The 24,761-nt window shown below is 40.2% G+C and overlaps 1 protein-coding gene across 5 annotated transcripts in view; it reads right to left on the bottom strand.

Moving 5' to 3' along the window:
- Positions 1-23,823, bottom strand: part of LOC120423422 (uncharacterized) — a 206,576-nt gene extending 182,753 nt beyond the window's left edge. Inside the window, exons 1-3 of one of the 5 annotated variants that reach the window (XM_039587227.2) lie at positions 12,950-13,930; positions 6,978-7,746; positions 6,767-6,905 (exon numbers count right to left, since the gene is read on the bottom strand). In XM_039587227.2, coding sequence (XP_039443161.1) covers positions 6,767-6,905; positions 6,978-7,295 — 457 coding nt within the window. In that variant the 5' untranslated portion in view covers positions 7,296-7,746; positions 12,950-13,930. Of the gene's footprint in view, positions 1-6,766; positions 7,747-12,949; positions 13,938-22,782 lie in introns of those variants that run through there. The other 4 variants (XM_039587228.2, XM_039587226.2, XM_052706086.1 and 1 more) reach the window with 4 other exon arrangements.
- Positions 23,824-24,761: the final 938 nt, after the last annotated feature.

Raw genomic sequence — 24,761 nt, 5'->3', positions numbered from 1 at the left:
TTTTGCCACTTTTCTGGTGTAATGTCACTTTTTCAGTCTGAACTGAGGTAAAATTACATCATAACAGAGGTAACATTCAACCTTACGAAATTACAGCTTCAAAATTTACACAATTTTTTACTGTGTACAGGTTGAGAACCGCTGTTTTAGTGGACTAAAAAAGGCATCCTTTGTGCCATATAGATGCACGGCAAATTTACATTCGAATTTACATTCACTAAAATTCGAGAAGTACTGAGGTAGGTTTTAATAGGGGGATGGCGTCGCTATTTTTAGACCACATTTTCCACTTTTGCTCATCGAAACCGACTACTTTATCGACTTCATTTTGCTGGGCGAGATAGGACGCCGTCTATTTTTAGACGATGACTCAGCACTTTTACACTCTTGCGCTTAAAAAAACCAGGTGGCAGCACGATGTAACGCCACGTCCCTATTGATTTTGAAAATAAACCTTTTTTTTGTATAATGCCCACGAATCTCGATCTCGAGCTTCCGTGGCCCAGTGGTACGGGTTTCCCTTTGTATGCGGAAGGTCGATGGCTTGAAACCCATCTGGCGAGGCAAAAAGGGAATTGACTCTGTCAAGTCCCAACGAAGTTGACTTTATAGCTGTCGGCCACCATTGCTAGTACCAACCACTAGTGTCTCCTTTTTATCTACAAGGACTTCGCCGCCCTGGACTCCTAAAGTGTATGAAAGTATGGCACGGAGCGACGGCGCCGAATACCCATATTTACACAAAGAATTTTTAGGGGGCCCGCCGCGGGATTCGAACCGGCGACCTCTGGATTGGAGTCCAGTGCGCGGTCCGATTGATCCACACGGGCGGGACAATTTCCAAACCTCCCCAAAACCCATCCCATCCAATCTCTCGGACTATCTGTTGGCGACTGAGTCTGAGCGTTGAAGAACTCTGTAATAATACACAGAGAAGAGCTTCAAATGCTACTTTCGACTCGGTCACATGCTCTCAGGCAAAATTCGAGCTGAAGATTGGGCAATAGGGACGTGGCGTTACATCGTGCTGCCATCTGGTTTTTTTAAGCGCAAGAGTGGAAAAGTGCTGAGTCATCGTCTAAAAATAGACGGCGTCCTATCTCGCCCAGCAAAATGAAGTCGATAATGTAGTCGGTTTCGATGAGAAAAAGTGTAAAACGTGGTCTAAAAATAGCGACGCCATCCCCCTATATGATCGGTAACGATCTCTAGATGGGTCAAAAATAAATGAGGTTTCCTCTCAATCTCGCTCATCTCCACGTACTCGGTTCGTTCTCTCGTGCTCGTGAGGGGGCAACTGCTCGAATAGTTCGTCAAATACTGTCTCGCTAAAACAATAGCGCTACGGAAGACGATCGATCGGCAGGCTGTAAACAGCAAAAACGAAGTTGACTTTATAGCTGTCGGCCACTATTGCTAGTACCAACCACTAGTGTCTTCCTTTTTATCTACAAGGACTTCGCCGCCCTGGGCTCCTAAGTGTTTGAGTACGGCACGGAGCGACGGCACCGGATACCCATATTTACACTTAGAATTTTAAGAGCGCCCGCCGCGGGATTCGAACCAGCATCCTCTGGATTGAGAGTTCAATGCGCGGTCCGATTGATCCACACGGGCTGTAAACAGCAGCAAAACAGAAAACCTGAGAACAGATCATACTACAATAGATACGCAAGTGTCGCAGTGGCCCGTGTCTGTTCACAGTAAAAAAAAACACTTAGTCTACTAACATTACTGTAAAAAATCGAAGGTCTAAAAATTCGCAATTTTGGAATTAAACTTGGAAAAAAGCGAAAGTTAGAAAAAAAATATTATTTAGTAGGTAAGGGTGTATCCGTAAATTGAAATTTAAAAAAAAATGGCAAAACATTTTGCAGGGCTGTGGAGTCGGAGTCGGAGTCGGAGCCGGAGTCGGTGGAGTCGGGTCTTTTTGGGGACCTGGAGTCGGAGTCGGAGTCGGAGTCGTCAAAACTCTAACAGCTGGAGTCGGAGTCGGAGCCGGAGTCGGCTAAATTTTAAGAGCTGGAGTCGGAGTCGGAGTCGGAGCCGAGGATTTCTGATAACCCGGTGTCGGAGTCGGAGCCGGAGTTATCTTAAATTCAACAAAAAATATGTTTTTTTTATTGTTCAGTATTTCCTATAGAACAGCTTAATTTACAAAACATCTTATATTTTTAATTGATTTATCAGATGCCATTGTGTTTTTGAAGCTTTTTATTGTGATTGAAAAGCTCTAATTCTGTTATTACACTATAATCACTAAATGATAACCTCTTACTCAAGTATGTAGTATCATAATTCAAAAAAAAAAAAAATATTTGTTATGTAGTCAGACATATCTAAATGATTCTTGAATGCTTCCTTTTGCCTATATTTATGTGCCCTTTCAATTCAAATTTGACCAAATTTCATCCAGTTATTTCTGAAAAAAGTACACACACAGTCATCTTTTACCCCGATAGCATATGTCTTGGTACGAGGTACATAAAAAGATTAAAAATAGTAATCACTGTTTTGCAAATCGAAAAAGAGTCACTGACAGTTTAACTTTTGTAACAAATAATCAACGATAATAACAATCTCTTACTTGGAACTCAACATGCGCATTTTGTTTATCACTAAGTACAAGAAAATCGATATGCTGCATTTAAAATAATTGAAACTAACAAAAAATATCAAAAGAAGTTGCAACACATTTTGAATTAATCATTGATTGTTGATGTTGATGTTGATTTTAGTCAAACTATTTTGATATCGTTGCAAATTATCGTTGAACAAATCTCAAGAATTCAGTACAAAAATGAACTAATAAAAAAAATTATAGAACAAAATGTAACATTTTAATTTATTTTTCAAATATTATACAAAAAACAAAATCAAAATATTATCAACTGGTACGAATTTTCTCATACTGTATGTCCCACGCCAATATGACGCAAGGTGATAATCATTGCATAACAATGTACCGTAAAACGGGGTGACTTTGATAGCCGGGGTGACTTTGATAGGTTTGCAGTTTTTCTGCAAAATGAAGAGTACAATGCAAATACGTAAGGAATGGTTTAGAAACATACTGACCTTGGTAGAGAAGTGTTCAAAGTACCTCAAGAAGAACTTTTCATAAAAATTTTAAAAGTTTAAAAAGTTAGTTAACTATAGTTAAGAAAATGTTGATGAAAGTCATTATTTTAAACTTCTCAAAGTGTCATGATTTTCTCAATGAACATGATTTTGAATCGGAAAACGGAATGCATTTTCGGATTCTTTGGACAATTTTCCACTAGGAGAAGGTTCAATAAGTTTATAAATAATAAATAAAAAGAGTGTTTTTGAAACACAATTTTAAAAAATCCAAATTTATAGGCAATTTCAGTTGAACAAACTGTCATGTAAAATGTGAAAACTTATGATTCGTGCTTCGAATTCAGTATAAAATGCAATATAAATCGATTATTTTATAAACAAAACTAGTTTTAACAAATTTCAGGCAAAATTCCGACTTTTTAACAATTTTACCTGAAATTTATATGTATTTTGTTAAAAAGCTTATAAACTTAGTTAACTAAATATAAACATTGATTTTTTTTTTCTTAAAAACTATATCAGCTACTTTAGTGATGGTACATTTAACGTACAAATAAAGTTTGAACATCTTAAATATGATTTTGACAAGAAAAACTATGACTATCAAAGTCACCCCGGAATTAAAACTAAGAATTTTTAACGTAACTATTTTTCTAAACACTTTTGAATAAACTTTTTTCCAAAACAGTGCATGGACTTTGTGTGGCCTACCCCAGTACATGTTTTTAAAATAATAATCTTGAGAAAAACCTTGCCTGTTGGAAAATATTCCAAAGACAAAATGAAATCCTATCAAAGTCACCCCGGTTTACGGTACCTTAAAAAATTAAATATTTTTGACCTAGAAAATATTTTACTTGTGGATATTTGTTTTTTATTATATTTTAAGTTTTTTCATATATTTTGATGGAGGCGCAAGATCATTCATAAAGCTTCGTTTTAGGTGAGGATTCTCGAAGTATCGTGCGCCTCCTTTTTAAAGTATATAAAATTTTAAAATTAAAATAAATTAAAAATTTCCAGGGTAAAATATTTTCCATGTCACAGATATTTGAAAAGGACATCTTAAGCGTCCTTTCCACGAAGAAATTGTTTAGATACATTGATTTGCAATAATAATCTCCTTCAGCCATGGCGTGATGTCCATGTACGTCTTAAAAAAAAAACCAAAAAAAAATGTTTCGTTTAAAATTGCCATTTTAAAAACAAGGTTCCTGTCACTGTGCTTGTTACAAATGTCAGCCTGAAAGTGAGCAAATTGAATTTTAATGTTCAATAGATCATTAAGGCCAGGTTTCTTTTAGTTATACTTTCAAAAATAACAATTTAATACTTAAATTTATTAGCCTTGAAAAAAATATTTTCAAATTTGAGGTTAAGCAAATAAATCCAAATTTACTTACAAAACTGTTCTTCTCAAAATGCCTCTAAAACTGAAGATATTTTTTGATTTCTGTTTCCATAACGTATAAAACTTGTAACCTAGAAACTTTTTTCCGTTTATTTACTTTACTTTACTTTTACTTAACTTATTTTTCTTGAGAAAAACATGACGCTTAGAGAGTATTCAAATAATCCTATTTATCAATGTTTTAAAAATAATTAACAAATAATAGTTAACTAACTTTTGAAACATTTAAAAATATGTGGAGTCGGAGTCGGAGTCGGAGCCAACCATTTGTTGAAAGCTGGAGTCGGAGTCGGAGTCGGAGTCGGCTAGAGTTGGTAGGCTGGAGTCGGAGTCGGAGTCGGAGCCAACCATTTGTTGAAAGCCGGAGCCGGAGTCGGAGTCGGAGTCGGCTAATCTGAGAAAGCCGGAGTCGGAGTCGGAGTCGGAGTCGTTTGAAATATGACCCGACTCCGCAGCCCTGACATTTTGTATTTATTTTTCACATTACATACTCAATAATGGTAATAGTTTTAAAGTATAAACGCACGAGCATGCAAAAAAATGTGAAGAATCAGGTAATTTCTTACGTAGAGACTGATTAAGTTAAATCAAACAATTGATGAGTTTTTTTCCTGACCAAGCATTTGTTTGAATTAAGTTTAATAAAGATTAAATCCGTTGCAAATATTTATCATAGTTTATGTTTGAATTAGAATTAGAAGATCAACATAAATTAAAAAGCTTCAAAACTTCAATGGATATAGAAGTCTAATCAACTGAAAACAATTTGAAATACGTTTTTCTGCGTTGATTAAAATATATTAAGCATGTTTTCCTCGTTTGAAAATAATTTGAATTTTTGGTGAAATTCCGATGCACAGTACCACAATTACATTTTTGCAAAAAAAAAAAAAATATTTCGTTGCTTACAATGCATTGAAAAAAAATATATAGGAATTATAGCATGTAATTCAACTTTTGGTAGTTAATTTTTTATGTGTGTGTGTGTGTGTGTGGTCCAATCCAATACCCGGTAGCGAAATTATGGGAAAGTATAGTTTGTATCAGACTTTTGTATATGCCGAATGCTGATACAACTTATCTCAGTCCCGGGTATTAGGTGGTGATAGCCCTCGCGCTGCTTCCAACGACCCGTTTCAGAATGACAGAGCTCCTTGCGGTCCAATTCCGAGGTCGCTGGGCATTGTTTGGCCCCGCCTAAACATAGAAGCAAACGTCTGAAGGATACTCGATCTATATTTAGACTTCCAATCCCATCAGGCAGCAAATCAAGGACCAGCACGTATTTAATATGAGAAGATTGCATGTTTCAACACTACGGATCAATTCACTACTGGAGTGTAAACCTTCTGATGGCCGACTGCTTAGCCTTCCAGACCACCAATCCAAAGGCGTGAGTTCGAATCCCACCTGATTCATTTTCGTTTTTGTTCATATTCAAAGTTCAAATTTCTGATTCCAAATTTCAAAGGTACCGACCGGGATTTGATCCCTGAACCTTCTGCTTGTGAGGCAGAAGCCGTAACCATTAAGCCACGGAGCCGGTATTTTTTTTGTTTTTCTCGAAAATGAAACAAAATTTCATTAATTTTAAGTTTGGGGCACTTTAAGGACGTGTAGATGAACAATCTCGAGCATATTTGTTATTAGTTTTTCGTAAGTAGGTCAAATACCGATGCAAAAGGACTTTGTTTACCAATGGCTCTTACGGCTTTTTGAAAACTAATCCGAGAGTTAATCTATTATCATTTATTAAAAATAAATTAACCATTTAAGTTGTCTATTTCACCGACGGCAAATATAAAAAATCAAGCTATCAGCTTGGTAATATTTGTCTTACTCTTCACTGCTTCACTTCATATGCGATATCAAGCGATCCGGTTGCACCGCGCACCGCAAATAAAAACCAGTTCTCTACCGTACGCACGCATTTTACCGGCTGCGCAAACTTGCTCATCCACGCACAGCGGTAATTAAATTCACTTATCTTCTTCCCCTCCGCCAAAGAAACGCGTACGCACGCACATCTCAATCCCAATCATCAGCATCGTCTTGGAAGCCAAAGTGAAGATTACCATAAATACGCGAATTGGTCCCGACTGATTGTAGATTCCGGGCGGTGGCATTAGTGCGTCCCATAAATTGGATGCTAATGTGGCGAAATTATGATTTTTCTCTTCTCCTTCAAGATCTTAGTTTAAACGCGAAAGAAAGTGTTGATCTTGAGCTACAGGGTTTTGCCAACGGAAGAGGAAAATATTCAAGGCTTACCTCCAAGATGTTGCGCCTCGCCGGGATGTACCGGACCCGTCGGTGATCTTCGATGTAGTGGTAGTGCCATGGACGAGGTGCCCGGTGTGGAGTTCATCGATCCGGTCGACGAATCGCAGTCGATCAACGAGCGTTGCTGCTGAGAATTATGCATCAAATTATGTTTCATCTCTTTCAGTTCGGATAGCTTGGGTATGTGAATGTTATGTACCGGTTCGGGGGCCACTTCGCCATCGTTGAGGGCCCGTTGCTCGTCCTGAGTTTGGGCCCGCCGCAGGGCCGTCTGCAGGGCCATGACCCGCTGCCGTTCGGCCGTCAGGCAGCATTTCTCGCAGTTGCAGCTGCGATACTTGCAGTACCGCTTGTGTCCCTTCAGGCCAATCTTGAGCCCGTGGTTTCGGCAGCGGGCACAGTTCGGGGGCGTCCGCGGGTTCAGCGAGTTACTGCTGGACGCACCGCTGGCCCCATCCGGCCGGCCTTCGTATCCCGATTCTGACATCGTCTCCATCCAGGTATCTTGCGAAACCATGCGGCGAACTTGCCCAAGCTACCCAAAACAGTTACGCGCTCTCTACGCTCGCTAAGGAATCCTCCTACCAGAAAAAAAGGATCGATTCCACGAATGTTGACCGGGTCACAATCGTCTGTGTGGGGCGCGTCAGTGCTTCGCTATCTCCGGTGAAGGTCGGATTATCGAGTACACCGCCCTGCTAACTAGTGCGGCAGTTCGGTCGATATCGGATGGTCAAACGAGACAATACACACAATACACAGCACAGAGACGACGTGCTCAGAAAACATCGCAACGCACCACTAGCCTTACAACCGCGATGAAAACAACCCGGACGTGGACAACATGGAGGGATGTGGCGCGGAATTAAGCTAATCTTAACATGTTTGGAAATATTCGTAGATCGTTAAACACACTTTTCAATGAGAATAAGAGGTTCGTGAAATTAAACCGTAGCGTAAGCAAGGATCTGAAACGAGAAAAAGATGTCGTTTTTCGATTAGTTGGAGTTGCTGAAGATTTGAGTAAATATATAATATTGGGTAATTCTCCGCCAACTCACACGAAATCGGAAAAAGTTGTTTTGTCCCTCATGAATCGGAGCTCCATTTTTCGATGTCTCGTGACGGAGGGACGGTAGGACCTTTTTAATTTTTGAAAGGTAATTTTTCAATGTAAAACAATTTTTACGTTTTAAAATTTCGTGTTTTTTGTAATTTTGCAGGAATATTTTAAGTGTGCAACAACACGGAGAAAAAAGAGTTCCCAAAATCGTGAACAAGCGTTCATGAAAATGGGAACCACGAACAAAGTGTTCAAATTTCATGGTTCGTTTTTCAAAATCGTACAATGGGATTTGAACACTTTGTTCGAGGTTCCCATTTTCATGAACGCTTGTTCACGATTTTGGGAACTATTTTTTTCTCCGTGAATGATTTACATAGTTGTTGAGCAGACAGTTACAAACATTTAGATATACAGTACTGGTCAAAAGTATATGACGATTTGTCAAACCTAACTCCAAATTCAAATTTTTGGTGTTCGCTCGTGTTTCGACCAAACCTCATGAAAATTTCTGCATAAGTATTTATTTCGGAATGTCTACTTTCAGATGTTTTTTTTGAAAAACCTAGCTACCTGTTATCGTTTTAAAGTTATTGACATTTTCGTCGAAAACGATTAAGACCGACACTCACTTTTTTGACGATATCTCGAAAAATATTGATCGGACCAACTTCATATTTTGTGCACTTTAACTATCTCTAGAATAAGTGTGAGTGTCGGTCAAAATCGCATTTCGAAATACTTATGCTTAAAATTTTATGGGGTTTGTTCAAAACACGAGCGATCACCAGCAATTTGAATTCGGAGTTAGATTTGACGAATCGTCCAATGTCATATACTTTTGACCAGTACTGTATATACACAAGGGGTTTGCTTGTAACCATCACGAGTTATCGCGATTTTTTTTAAAAGTATTTTTTCAAATGTTCAATAATGGAAGGGGCATTTGTCACGAGATATCGTAAAATTGAGCTCGGATTCGTGATCAGGGCCAAAACTTACCTCTTAGGACAAAGTTTCGCGCAAATTGAAGAGGGGTCGGGCCAACTGCTGTGTGAGTTGGTGGAGAATTACCCTCTTGTTAAATAATGTATTTTTTGGACCTTTGAGGAATTTCTCAGAAGTTTGTGTGGAGTGAAAATGAAAATTTGTGAAAAAAATAAAACCATGATTTACAACATCATCTAATAACATTAATACAAATTTCCATACCAAAAACATGCCAATTACCGACGGCTTTTTGGTTGTATTTCACAAGAAAAACCCTTATCAGAACGAGGATTGAACCACCAAGTTCTTGGTTATTGATCCGACACGCTACCACCGGGGCATGGACGCTTGATGAAACGAGAGTGAAAGAGCACCAACATATTCTTCATTTTGGCTTCATCCATAAAGTACGTCACGCTAAAATCAGCCAAAATTTACCCCCCTCCCCCCCCCCCTTTGTCACGCTTTCCCTATACTTATAACACGCAATGTCACACATGCTCAGACCCCCCCTCCCCCCCCAAGAGCGTGACATACTTTATGGATGACGCCTTTGGAGTGTTGCTCGGGGACGGGCCAACATTATATGTGTTGGTGAGAACTGCAGATCGCTATAATGTTAACACGCGGGCAAAAATGATCTACGGGCTTGCTGCAAAAAATGTTATGAAATGTGACATTTTCTGCAGCAAATCCAATGTTACAGATTTTGTGCTATATTTTTCCTTTGGGTGTATGAAAAAATATGGAGGTTATGTATTAAACAAATCAAAAAATCTAATTATTCGCTCTAAAGCATTGCCTTGGCGTTCTCGATAGCGAGATCCTACTCCGTTTGCAATTGCAAACCACTTTTAATACCTTAGTTTTCATCCACCCCGGGATTCAAACTGACGACCTTTGGATTGTTAGTCCAGCTGCCTACCAGCAACTCCACCGAGACAGGACCCAGGGAGACGACTCATACACCTGGATTGAGCTAACGATCTAACTTCTAGGTTAGACCGGGGCCAACGTTTACGTCCCCGTCGGACGGAAACCGTGATCAGACAAATTCCGTCTCGAAAAATGCCTTCTGGGATCGAACCCAGGCAGAATGGGTGAGAGGCAACCATGCTTTCCCCTACACCGAGGGTCCGCGAATTTGGGTTGTATTAACCCAAAACCCTATAAAAGTCTAAGAATAGTTTATATTTAATGAATATTCACCAAATTTTCAGATTGTCAATTTTGTAAAAAATATTAAATATGTTCAAATCTGCAATCTTTATATTGGTTGACACTTAAAAAAAATAGCATTGCAAGATTATTTTTTTTTTCTGGCGATCGGACAACCTTGGTAAAGGGTTTTAAAATGATTTTTTCCCAATTCAATCGTTTTGCAATCATTTGTTTTCAAAATATTTTATCATTAGGCCGTTTATGTCCCCCCACCGCCTTCAAATTTGTCCGAAAAATCAGGGGACAAAAAAATAGTTTTTCAAAAAAACCTCAAAATTGTAATGAAACTAGAAGTCTAATCAACTGAAAACAATCTTAAATGTATTTTCTGCATTGGTAATCATATTTTGAATATTTTGAATTTTCATAACATTCCGATGAACAGCACAACAAAAACAAATTTGCAAAAAAATAAATTCAGGCGACCTCTGGATGGTGAGTCCAGTGCGCGGTCCGATTGATTCACACAGGCAGGCATCATTTTGCATCATTGCTCTTAAAATGGTAATTTTTGACTGAATGTTGAGTGAGGCAAAAAAAAGCAAATCAGTCAGTAATTTAACATAAATGTCATTGCAGACAAACCAGATGCTTCCGAATCTTTGAATGCTTAATGTGTAAAATAATTTGAACTGTTTCCAGGCAGAAATTTAGCATTTTAAATTAGGAATCTGATTTTCAATTGTCAGTTTAGGAAAACACTGTTTCCTCGGACAAGCTTGGTCCGTTTTTGTGCATGTAGTTTGAGCATTCTGAAGTTCTGAACACTGAACAGGAAATGATATTCATATATTTCGACACAGTTTTTTTTCTGTAAGGAAATTTATGTATCGCAGTGTTTTTGCCTTCCTCACCTAACTAAGGAAAGGCTATAAAATCACTCGAAAAACTAAATTCTTAATTTGACCTCCTAGACCCACCTTAACGTATATATATCGACTCAGAATCAAATTCTGTGTGTGTGTGTGTGTGTGTGTGTTGTGGAATGTTGATCAATAGATTTTGTCTGTTTTGGTGTCATTCGATCCGTCTTGGGGTCCCATAAGTCGCTTTTGAAAAATATAAAGTTTATTAAGTACTTCAAACGTTATGCTGAAAAAAAGATTTCAACAAAAGTCCGGAATATTGTAAAAAGGGTGGTTTTTGTAGGAAACCCCACCATGTTATATATTTTTAGAAAGGTATTCAAAAGATTTTTCAAACGAATTCAAAAGATTGAAGATCTGACAACCCTAAAAAATGTTATAAGCACTTAAGTGTTATTTGTTCACTTTTTGGAGGACGGATCCTTAATCTAAATTTTTGATGAAAACGTTGTCCGGAGTTGGCATGCGACCTGTCGTTGAATAGGTTATCAAAAGACCTTTCAACGAGCCAAAAAGATTGGAAATCTGACAGCCCTATCATAAGTTGTAAGCACATAAATGCCCTGAATTATGAAAATCTGATGGTATGAATAACGAGTCAAATTGATAGAACACTGAAAGATGTTGTTTGATTCAGCAATTCTCGAAAGTATTTATTTATTTGCTGTAATGTTTCCTTTCCTTGCCGAATCCATTGTTGTAATATCCAATCAAATCAAAATAAACTATAGTAGGAACCATAGTTGCAAAGAACTCCAAAACGCTCATAGTTTATAAGAAATACGTAATGTGAATTGATTATTTACTAATAAAGTAAATTAAATTGAATTTAATTGAATATTGTTGGATTCGGAATCGGACTCCTGGAATCAGTCCTGACGTTCGAAGTCGGAATCGTAGTGCCTTTAACCTTAGAAATCCGAGTCAGATTCGGAGTCGCCAAATTGTCAAAAACAGGTGTTGGAGTCACTTCAAAAGCTACCCGACTCCACAAACCTGACAATTTCCTTGAATTTCACTTGAAAACGACTAACGAAAAGTAATTCGGCTATGGCTACGGCATAATTACTTAGGCTTCCGAAATCAAACATTATTTTCATGAGCAGGATTATTTTTTATTAGAAAAAATGTTTCATGAATTTGGTAATAATAGTTGCCATTCAAGCCGTTCAGTCAGCCCCGGAAATTTGTCTGATTACCCCTTCCGTCGGACGGGGAAGTTAATGTTGGTTCCGGCCTAACCTAGATGTTAGATCGTTAGGTCAGTCCAGCTTCAGGAGGTGTCCACCTGGAAAAGCAAAACCTGCTTCGGTAGAGTCGCTGGTCGGCAGTTGGACTTACAATCCTAAGATCGTCAGTTCGAATCCTGGGATAGACAGGATATCTCGCTTTTTAATTTAACTAGTTGAGTAAATAGTCTTTTGAATTCCGTTTTTATATTTGTTTCGGTTGTTTTTATTTTTATTGTTATTATTTTTTGCCTGAACAAGGGTAAGAATTTGACAAAATATTTGATACGCCTTCAAAACGAATATGTCCTTAGCACATTTTCTCCTAATAGCGGTGCATAATGCACCTTTTGATAAAAAAAATCACTTTAGCTGACTTTTGAAATTTTTCCTCCTTGGCTCAATTTAATTTAAACGGAATTCAACTACATCACCTGAAAAACAATTTCAAATTCATGTTCCTTGAATTATAATAATTTCAGGCCTTTATACGGCTAGTATCTAAATATTTTGACTATAGTAGGAACCATTGTTTTTTTTTTTGCTAAATATTTTGAATAGATATTAGTGAAATTAAATTTTTTATTTACAGTATCAGTATCGCAAATAAGTGCTTATTGATAACTTATCCTTATTTTTAAATCACGCATTCGTATTGACTTATTGATCACGAAAAAAAAAGAAATTGCACAATTTAGCCTGAAAATCAAATCGGAAATCTATCAAATTTAATGTAAACATTTTCTGCATGGTAAAAAAGCGAATCAACAGAATTTTTGTACTTGGAGATAAAGAAGCTCACCTTTTTTTCAACTCAACGATCTCCCACTTTGCCTTTCAAATAGTCAACAAACACGATTTGTATTCACCAGCCAGCTGAATAGAACGCGTCGCAATGTATTCTTCAAGCTCACACACAATGTAACACACAAACTTTCCTTCTTCGCTTTCTTCGCCTTGGTTTCGATTTGATTAAATTTTAATCGGCCCGGAGTTTGGCAATCATGACGTTCATCACACACACACCGCTTAAATTTTTTTTCTCGTCACTTCAGGTGGTCAGTTTAGACCTCGGTTGTCAATTTCACCGATTTCACAAAACTATGTGCCCGGAATTGGTTTTATCTTCACAACTTTATCTGATGTTGTTTCAGAGCCGCGACACCTTTTTTTCTCTCTTGGGTTCTTCTGTTTATATCAATGAATTCACCGAACTGATACCGCACACAAGGTTTTTTTTTGTTTTCTTTTTTTCCTTTTTTTACCACATCACAAACACGCGCGAATAACTGGCCCCGAATCTCGGTCGGACGCGAATTCGCGAAAAGAGCATCAAAATCAACAACAAACACCTCACACAATGTTGCACGAGCTTCAGCCGAACTCGTCGGCGGTGAATACGCGAAACGTCGGAACTAGAAATAGAGCTGCCGTCGGCGGCAGGACACGACACGTGCCGCGCAGATCAACGCTAGAAAGTCAACGCGATTAGCCGCTTTGCTTGTTTTAGCGAGTTTGTGTGCGCACGTCACGAAAGATTAAGTTCAGATTGTATTGCCGCCGTTCAGCTCAAAGTCACAACCTCCAAACGGGCAGAAGCCGATGAGAAGAGTCCGAGTTCGGATGCCGTCGCGAGTAAACTAACTGCCAGTTTGTGATACAAAGCTGACCGGAGTGCAACAGCGAACTGCATCGATGACGAACCTCTACGAACACACCAGGACTACGGGAACCGACGACGAACAGACAGACGAAATGTGCAAATGCGCTCTCAACGCTACTCATACTAACTAGCGCGATGTAGCGCGCGCGAACTTAGTAACACCAACTCTTGTGGAGATCAGCCGCTCTCTCCCTCTCCCAGTTCAACGAAAAATCTCTCGCGCTCCCATACGAACGCACGCACACACACATTGGTCTCACATGTAGCGCCGAGGCACCACCAAAACTAGCAGCAAAATTCGCGCGCAACAGTGTGTTTGTTCTCTGGCGTGGTGTGCAAATTAATCAAAATGTATGCAACTAACCAACACTACACTGCACGTGGCTTGCGAACGCATGCCCACCTTGTGCATGTGCATCGTAGTAGCCGTCATCGTCATCGGACTTCATCAAGGCAGTTCATTTGTTAAGGTGTTCATCCAATATTTGCACAGCTCAATGGCATGAACATAAATCAGTAAGCGTAATGGTTCATTGTGTGTGTGTTTTTATTTATAGCGGGGAAGGGGATCGTCTCAGCACGACCCTAGTCAACGTGCTCCTCCTTCGCCAAGTGAAGCACCTGCAAGCGAAGTACCTACTTTACGGTTAAAATGTGGAATGATTTTTCAAATACTTTTAGTTTTAATAGAGTCAAAGTTGTAAAAAAACACGATTTGTTAGCCATTTTTTGCATTACATGCAAAACTTTATTTTTAAGGGAGCATGCTAGGTTGAATGGTTACGCGGTTCAATTTATAAGCGGACGATTATGGGTTTTTCCCATCTTCTCCTATCGTAGAATTTCCGGACAGAAGGAATTCTTGAACATCTGAATAAGAACGAAAATATCATGTGCTCGTGGCGGGGTTCAATCCCCCGTCCTTTGAATCAGGGTTCGTTCAAATATTACGTCCAGAGATTTTCGGGATTTCGAGATTAAATAAAACTGGTCACATCACAGTCATGCGTAAATTCTGACCTCATACCCAACTCACGCGATACAGTCGATTGGGCACATCCCCTTCTCAGTGACCCTACCACTGGTCGTAACCGGCGCCGGTATTGATCAGAAAGGAACCTTTGAGAATTTGCGAAACGTGGAAAGATAGTACAGGCTGATCTTCCGTGGCTCGTGGAAGTAATTTCTGGAGGTCCTGGTCAAAAACGGAGTAACAACAACGGGTGGGCACTCATTGAACAAAAAACGTTACTTTATCCATTTGACCTACAAATGATCTCTTTATTGAACTTCATATTTATATTACTTTTGTTAAGGTTGTCAAATTTTTAATATTTTGTACTCTCTGGAAAGGCATTAGGATTGCGTATCCAAAGACAAGGTATGTATATTAAAAAAAGGTAAGGCTGTCAAAATAGTGCCAAACTGAACCAAGAAACGAGTTTAGTTGAATTTATTTTTTTGAAAAAATATTTTTGTTTCAAAAGCGTAAATGGTAATATTCATCAGGAAATGGTGACAGATATTGTGTCAAAAAATGAGAATCGTTCCCTCAAAATTTAACAAGTGACATACATCGACATCTGACCCCTTCTTTGCCACCAAGCTGTGGTGGCCAAGGCAGTTATGTCATTGAGTTAGTTGGCCAAACGTCTCTTGTTCGATTCCCGTAGGCGATACGTTGGTTTTTTGTTTGACGTATAAATTTTTTTTTTTGCAAATGAACCACGAGAGAATGATTCTCTCGCCCATCTCGAGCTGTGTTCTCTGTGTCCGTGAATGGTACCACTATTCTCTCGACTCGAAGCCACCATTCTCTCGAACGAGTGCTGCCCAGTTTTGGATGTAACTTTGTGGGTTGTGGTTGTACCTTGAACTCGGGTATTAACGGCTCGATGACACTCGTTTATGATAATTAAAGTAAATTTTATGAAGTCTGTGAATTCTGGCCTAAACAGCTATGGAGCGCGGGTTCGATACCCGGCCGTATCCTCCTGGAAAAATCAAAGACACATTTCACTTATTTGTTATTTATGTTACTGAGATAACTTTCAGCTCACAGCCAACTTACTGATCAGCAAAAAAAACTTGCAAAAATTCAATAACGAAGATCCTCCTACGTATTACAGTGGACTCTCTCGTTGTCGATATTGAAGGGACCGACGAGAGCGGGAGTTATCAAATTATACAACGAAAAATCAAAGCAATCTATTTGAAGGGTTTGAAAAATTTATTGACAGCTGGAGCAATATTGATATCGAGAAGATCGACAGCCAGAGAGTCCACTGTATTATACGAAAACAAGCCAAACCAACGCACGTTGCACGTGTTAATCGTTTGATTCATTGCCAAAACAAAAACCTTCTCTCATATTCCTCATTCAGGCCGGCCGGTCCCTCCAATGAGCATACATGCGCGTTTCGGTAGTGGTGAGACGAAATTTTGGAGCATGCCGCCAGAATTGCGTGACCGTCCCCAACAAACTAGCAAATACATTGCTAAAAGGGCACATTTCGATCGCTACACACATGTGTGTGTATATTTAAAAGTTATTTGATGGAGTTGTGTTTGTGAATCGTTCTTGGGGCTCCGAACGAGACTGTACGCAACATATGGTTTTGTTGATTTAATTTGCATTCAGTGTTGCCTGGCTTATTACATTTAACTTTTATGTTTGAAAGTTTTCAAAAATATTGTCCTTACTCAATTTACAGAAAGCTTTGGAAAAAAAAATTATATTTGGTAATTTGTCATTACATCTGGCAACACTTCCCGGTCCAAAAAGGACGCGAGAAAACACGTTTTTGTGACATGTTCATTTTCGTGTACACAGTGCGGGAATCGGTTCGGTGGAAACATTCCAAGGGGGGGAATCTTACTATGTGTGTGCGAACATGAAAAACTGGAAAAACTTGTCGTGGAAACCAGAGCGAAAGTTCATTCTGTCTGCACACTTGGTTCATTCGAACAAGCACGCTTGTGTTGGAAATGCAACGAGCCGGCCTGTATTTGCAACATTGTTAACCTCATTCGAGTTCATTGTGTTGGTGAATACCACTGAAAGTTGCGTGTTTGAATTTTGTTGTTGTTGGTGTTATTGTTTTTTTTTTTCGATCAGTTTTCTTTGCATTTTTCGTAAACCCACGTAAATAGAAGCTTTGTAATGAGAAAGAGAGGGAGAGCGAGAAAAAAGCGTTCAAAAAGAGAAAGAAAGTAATGATACCGTGTCGTTAAAGGTGAGGTACAAGGGGATGAATTGGTAATGGGAGGAGGAAGGAGACAAGTGGAAGAAAGAAACGTCAAGTATTGAAAAGAGGATTGTGGCTGAGAGAGCGAGAGAAGAGTGAGGGGGCAATGGAAAAGCTGATGGGTGAGTGTGGGAAACGGGCGAGGGGAAGGTGCATCGACGGCGGCATTGGCGATGGTGGGACTGTGTGGGGAGCAGCGCTGTTTTCTTTCCTCAATGCAAACTCCTGAGCCTGTGACGTGCACTGAATGATCTTTCCGAAGAAAAACTGGCAAATATGCAGTTGAATTTAAATTTAAAGGAAAAATATTAAACAACATATCTAGACTTTTTTTATTAGGTACTATAAACAAATATAAACATTGAGTATATCCCGCTTACTCCGATGGGCATAGACATATGGTGTGAAAGGGATACACTCAATGTTTACATTAGTTTATAGGACTTAATCAAAAAAATGTCAAGATATCAATCTTTTGCTGAAGATTTACTTCCCATGTTCGCATAAATGTCCCATATGCAAAAACAGCAAGCTGAGAAAAACGCAAGGAAAGCCATGAATATCATACAAGTTTTTCATATTGAATCTTCTTACAACCTTGGTAGCTGCATAAATAATGTATTTTCCACAAAAATCGATCAATTTACCCTTCAATTTACACAATTTTCACCTCGTATTCAATATAATTTCGAATAACATTTATAAATAAATTGTTTAAAAACCGTCAAATTCAAATTGAGATATCTGAAAATAGACACCGATAGACACGGAGATATTTTCAGGAAATGTAATTGAAAATGTGTACTTTCAGGTGCATTGTTCGGTTTTGCGCCAAAATGCGCCATTTTGAAAACATAGCAACTTGAAAATAGGCTCAAAATCAATTAAAAACGGTTATAACTCCTCAATAAAGGCTCAAAACATTTAGCTGTCTTCGGCAAATATGTGTAATTTTATGTCATAAACAACTCTTCAGAACATAGTAGGCCGCTAAAATGCTAACATAATGAGTTATCACCAAAAATGTGCTTTTTTGGATCATTTTTTCAAAAAATGTGTACATCTCGAGTAGATAAGAAGCTACAAATTTGGCGCCTTTTCTCCTCTACAACTTTGCCGAAAACACCAAAGCCCTACAACGTCATCCAACAAAGTTAGTTTTTGGTTGACACCCTGGAAGGTCGTCACCCTGTATGTCAATAACTTCAAAAGATAGCCCTTATTAAGTACAACAACTCTTCCTAAGACACCATTTGGCTAGGACGTCAAATAAAGGAGTTATCAATTTATTCAAATTTATTCCACTTAATTTTGCCATTCCGAACACTGTGCAGTGCTTATATTCGCGCGTAGTCACCCTGTGCGCAACGGACGGTGTTGGTGCGGCGTCCTATCCCCCGCACGAGCAGTTGTCAAACTCGCCGTTGCCCGTCACTTAGAACAGCCGTCGGCCAGAGCAGTCGACAAAACACGTTTTTTACAAATAAATTTAGAATTAGTTTGAGAGAGATAAAATACAGTCCACTTTAGTTTAATCCAATCGGCCGCGTTTTATTCGTATGTGCCACTGCTCTCCGCGACTAACATTGAAACGCCTGCACAAACTGATGGACCTCAGTGACCAGTTTGACTAAGTGCAAAGTAATCTGGAAGAACTGACGGAATTGATTAGCGAGATAACCTCAATTTTCAACAACCGGTTGGAATTCGAGGAAATGTACTATACAGTGAAAGCGCGCTATATCCGGATGCTGGAGGAACAGCAGCCAAAGGAACTGTCGTGGAGACAAAGGACGAACTGCGGGACGCCATGAAGCTGCTGCTAAGAGCACCATGTCGCAACTGGCTGGCCAAGTAGGCACGAGCGTACGTTCCCGTCCTAACGAAGATTCTCACAATTCCGGAGCCCTAGTTCCGGTCGAGGTGCGCCTACCGTCCTACTCACTGCCAACGTTTACAGACGGACAGAAGCAGTTGGTGTCCGCACACGAAAAGGAGCAGGAGCGGAAAGTGGATCAACGAAAGACCGCCTCGTCAACCAAGGAAATCCAGAGTTTCCACGCAAACACCCAGCCAACCTGCCCAAAGTGCTCCGAAGCTCACACCATCTACCAGTGTGCCAGCTTCAGGGAGCTGCCAGCAAGCGATCGACGAGAATTGGTGGCGCGAGCCAAGCTCTGCTTCAATTGCCTCAAGTCGACCCACGGATTGAAAAGCTGCACGTCAACAGAACCATGCAGGAACTGCAAACAGAAGCGCCATACGCTGCTCTGCACGGGTGATGCGAGCTCTGCCAACCCCGCGATCAAGCAGCAGCTGAGAAGAAGCAGCCACTTACGAAGGTGGACGCCACGAAGCAAGCGGATTCGGTGGCATCTTATGTCACGGATCTCCGGACTTGCCGTTCAGTAAACTTTATGAGCTTGCTGCCTACGGCTGTCGTCAAAGTAATGCGGAGAAACAACGTCTTCCACGAAGTGCGGGCAATGGTTGACTCTGCCTGCATGAACTTGCTAATCAGCAAACAATCCTTCGAACGTCTTGGCCAGGAACGGCGCAACGAAGCTGGCGTCACGAGAATGCTGGCGTGAGCGGCATCACCGACGGGAAGCCCAGCAAGACATCCGGAGCAGTGACGCTGCAGATCGCATCGCGATTCGACGACCGTGTCGTCATCGTGGTGGATGCACTCATCCTGAACAACCTGGTTCCGGATCCTCTTGCTGGGAATCGAGGTCTTCTTCTCCATCCTTGAACCGGGCAAGCTGTTCGACGGTCGAGGTGCGCCCATCGCACAGAACTCCATCTTCGGCTTTGTGCATTACGTAATAAAAGAACGCTCCCTAACTCGTGATGTTTATAAGCAAACCCTTTATGTTTGTATATCATTTTTTTTGTTTCTGGCCTACAACTTTGTAGAACATCGTTACACTCTAAAAAGTAACCTTGCAAAGTTAGAAAAAACACGAAATTTTAACATGAAAATTTTTGTTCTAAATGAAAAAATGACCCTTCTGGGTTAATGTAGGTCCGAAAAGTACACTAAATAACCCTCAAAATTACATGTTCCAAAATTTGTTACAGTTGAGTAACGGAAAATGGCAAAGTTTTTAAAACTTTTTTAGGGTTTTTTGCCTGTCTTACTAAAGAAAGGTATAGGTTTTACTTTAAGGCAGGACGTCATTTCCATCTTCGTAAATATGTCGATTCAGCATGAATTTTAATCGGAAAAATCGTCAAAACATCACACTGCATCGATTTTTGACGCTTCGTCGCCAAGTCGACAAGTTGTCAAGTTGAGCTTCGAATACTGGCGCGAGAATGCTGGCGCATATATTTTGTGGCTCGACTTATACTCATTTTGTAGTAGCTTGTCTACCGATGTTTCCTTCAATATGTAAGATATCGTAGCTTTTCGGTTTCTTTTGCCCTGTCCGTTTTTCCATAACTGTCCAATGTTTATGCAAAAACCTTTGTGACATAGGACATTCATCCGGCTACAATCATTTTGTTTCCCGTGCGCTCCTAAAATCGCCTAAATGTAGACTTCATTTTTTCGTGATTTCGTAAGTTTATTTAACAGGGTTCATTGGATTCCAATAGGAGCTTTCTAAGCTTTTCATCGTTTATATCGTTTTCAAAGTGTTCAATGCTGGCGACTCCAATGGCTTTCTTCCTAAGGTTCTCGCGATTGAGTGTGTAGTGGTGCGGTTGTTAAAAATAGCTATCACTGACTCTGTCACTTTCGTAGAAGCTGAATGGCTAGCTTCCCTGCACCGTGCGGCACACGTGGTTCACTTGTACCGCGGTTTTGCTTGTCTTGGTGCGCTGGTACGATGAACCAAAACACCAACACAGTCACACAAAAGGGCTCGTACCGAAACTAGAAAACCAAAACCGCGGTGTGCGTTGTTGGGAAGCTTGCTATGATCGCGTTTGTCATAAACGCTTGTTTGATTAGAAACGTACAAACATATTGTACGATTAAAAATATTCTTTTGGTGAAAATTGCGTTTTTTATTTCTTTTGGAAATCATATCATTCATAATACTCATAATATCATCATAATACTTTGCTTTCATCATAAGACTTTCTTTTGTGCTGACGTTATAAATAAACAAAGTCGATGTTATTAATTGAAAGAAGTTCTACCATTGTTATATTCTTTAGTAAGAAAGGCTCTTTCTCACCCCAGGTGGTATTAAATCGGGTTTTTTTCGATGAAAAATACGTTTTTTCAAAATTCTGAGTAGGCTATCAAATCGGGCGTCCAATTTTACATAAAAATCCCATTGACATCAAATTTCTATCTCATCACCGTTTCAGGCTGCACATTATTGAAAAACACCTCTTTTTTCGCATGTTCAAAAATGGAAGGGGTCGTACTGCCCCTCCGTCACGAGATATCAAAAAATGGACCTCGGATTCGTGATTAGTGACAAAAGTTACCCCTTAGGACAAAGTTTCACGCAAATCGAAGAGGGGTCGGGGCAACTTTTCCCGATTTCGTGAGAGTTGGTAGAGGATTACCCATATATCTAAATAAAATCTATTCTAATTTGAGGTAAAGTATATCAAAAGTCCACTTTAACGACGCCCAGGTCTTTTGTAATCTCTTTTGCAAGTTTCTGCTCGAACCTCTTTCTACAATAAAGGTGAGCCGACTCCCATACATGGAGTGACTTAACGTCCTAACAAAAACCAAAGCCGGGTTCTACATTTTACTTCCCCATCCGATGGAAGATTGAAGCTGATAGGAATCGAACCCATGTTTATCCGCTTACAAAGCGGACAGCGTAACCATTCGGCCAAACCTGCTCCAGATGTTCGACTACAAATGACAATCAATTTTAAGCTACTTTGAATTTATTTCACCTATGGTTTGTTCAAACATTTCGACAGCTTATTTTTTACATGGAACCAACCTAGTTTTCCGTGCGATTGGTTGACATTGAAATTCAATGAAGGTTCTACATCTGAGAAATGGATAACAATGGCGCCCTCCAAAGGCAAAAAAGTAGAACAGTTGCTTTTCTCCATACATTTTGACCCGATACAAACTTCAAGCGATTAGAGAGAGGGGAGAGAGGGGGAATTAAGCTTAGTGAAGGGCCAATCTTTCATTTTAGGGAGTAGCACCGAGGAGATGACATAAAATGCTTAAAATAAATATCTTTGGAAATACACTCAACCTCCGGTGGTTGGTCCCGCCCGTGTGGATCAATCGGACCGCGCACTGGCTCACAATCCAGAGGTGCTGGTTCGAATCCCGCGGCGGGCGCTCCAAATTTCTTTGTGTAAATATGGGTATTCGGCGCCGTCGCTCCGTGCCATACTCTAGTACACTTAGGAGCCCAGGGCGGCGAAGTCCTTGTAGTTAAAAAGGAAGACACTAGTGGTTGGTACTAGCAATGGTGGCCGACAGCTATAAAGTCAACTTCGTTTTCCGGTGGTTGGTCACTTTTTCGTTTGACACTTTTTTAGTTTGTACCCCGTTAGTTGGTCAAAGTCAAACTGAAAGGTGACGAACTGTCACTTTTTACACGGCGCTCACGCACACTATCAAAACAAACGTTTGGTAGTTTGTGTGAACTCCGTGTAAAAGGGGTGTCAAATAAAAAAGTGACCCCGTTCGTTTGACAACAGTTGTTGTCAAACCATCGGGGTTTGAGTGTATCTATTTTAGTGATCCTAATTCTATGACAAAACACCAAGATAACTTACGCATTAGGATTGGAGACGGCTGACGGCAAGTTCTGTAATCAAATTACACCCCGTTCAGTTCCAACAGCAGCTTTCTTTCAAAGTGTCAAAAATGGAACATCACATCCAATGAAAAAGGCCTTTCAGTGTCACCAAACTGCACGAGCAGCTCCACTCGCTTGTTCACTTATTCCACGGTTCGAACACCAGGATGGATGAAGTGTTGTAACCGGTACTGGTGGCTGGCCCTTTGCTACGGCCGTTCTCGCTTTGCCTTTTTCGCGATGTGCATTTTCGGAAGCGGTTTGCCAACTACTTTGTAGCGCGCACCACTTGGCGTACTCCACACCGTATTGATCACACAAATCACGCGGCTTTGACGCGCGCTTGAAGCTGATGGGGTCTCTGGGTACACGGAACTGACGGTCCGATCTTCGAGTGTCACGAGCACTTTTTTTCCTCTGTAACTCGACCAGGAAGTACACACGATGGCACTGCACGACGACACTCTTATTAGATTAGCTAGTTGACGCGGTGACGAAGACGACAACGACGACGGCCAAGATCTACTAGAGAGTACTTAACCGCGAGCATCCGACTAGCTGTGTGTCGGTCTATTGCACTGATTTCACCACATCCAAGGGCAGAAAGCTCGGAGAATGCAACAAGTTTTCTCCCCACGTCGGATGGAGCTTCGTGGAACGATTTCAAATGCTCTCGCACGCGTCTTATCAACACTGCAGTTCCACAAGCCTCGCTGGTCTGTCCCTGAGGCAACTGTATTCATCAAGAGTTCGATTCGATTGCACCAGCCGTCAATACGTGAAAACTCGGAAGTCGACCTCCTTGCAAGCAAACCTTTCAGCGCAGACAGGAACAGGCAAAACACACTTCAAACTTGTTGTAAAACTTGACACGAGAATTGGCACCCAAATGTCGATTTACACTGAACAACTTCTAGTCGTAGCTCGGTCGAATACGGTCAATCGGCTGTGTTATATTTTAAGACAAACTGCATCGCAAAAATGAACAAACCAACGCGGCGACTGACTGAACTGCAACTACAGCCGAAGTACTCAATCGCATACAATGTTGCACAGACTATCGGTGGTTCGTGAGAGAGTTTTTTTTATTGTTCATTTTGCTTTCAACTTGATGTATTTTTACCCTTACATTGTATGAACATTCGCGTAAAGAGAGTTCAGTTCGTAGCGGGAGCAGACTGTGTTTACATTTGAGAGTTTACACATACCAACTTGATCGAAGTGCATTCGTGTATGGACGAGCACATGAATAGTGTGTACAAAATGAACGCAAATGAACTGTCCTGTTGGGGAGAAGATGATGATGGCGAGAGCATTGGATAAACGCCCCGTTCAAGTGAATGTTCGAAAATTATTGAACTTGACTTGTCTTGTAAGAATGGGACGGCAGTCGGTTTCAAGTTCACCAGACTGGCGGCAGTCGAGTTGTTATGCAGTTGGTGGCGAGGTCAACAGCAAAGTTTGAGTTTTTCGAAGATTCGAGTGATATGAATCTTATCTTTATACTCGACAGGATAGTATACTTCGGGAGTTTACAGGAACATTGCATTTAAAAAGTAGAAACAACAGTATATACGACTATTTTTCAACGGTCAGTAAACCACCAAGCGTCTCCACCTTTTCTAAAGCAGCTTTAATCTAGGTGAAATCTTTGATAACTGAATTAGAATCATGACTGTGACGTAGGTCGTAACAACCCCAGCAAAAAAACGCATGTATCAAAGAGTTTTGTCATTCCTATGATAGTTTATCCAGTCAGATACTAAAAAAAACTTAATAATCGCTCAATCTAATTTTGATTACCAGATTAACACATGGAGTTCTCTGATCGAGGTAGTGTGCTTTGATTGTTCCCTAAACATTTTTCACGGGACCATTAGAATTCGGCGACGCCGGAATAAATCGGCTTCAAAGCAAGACCAAAGGCCTCGGATCGTCTTGCACTCTTGAGAGGAA

Source organism: Culex pipiens, chromosome 1 (genome assembly GCF_016801865.2).
Source record: "Culex pipiens pallens isolate TS chromosome 1, TS_CPP_V2, whole genome shotgun sequence".
In the NCBI taxonomy this organism is placed as follows: domain Eukaryota; kingdom Metazoa; phylum Arthropoda; class Insecta; order Diptera; family Culicidae; genus Culex; species Culex pipiens.
The sequence above is the reverse complement of the archived record's forward strand: the minus strand, read 5'-3'. Positions and strand labels throughout refer to the sequence as shown.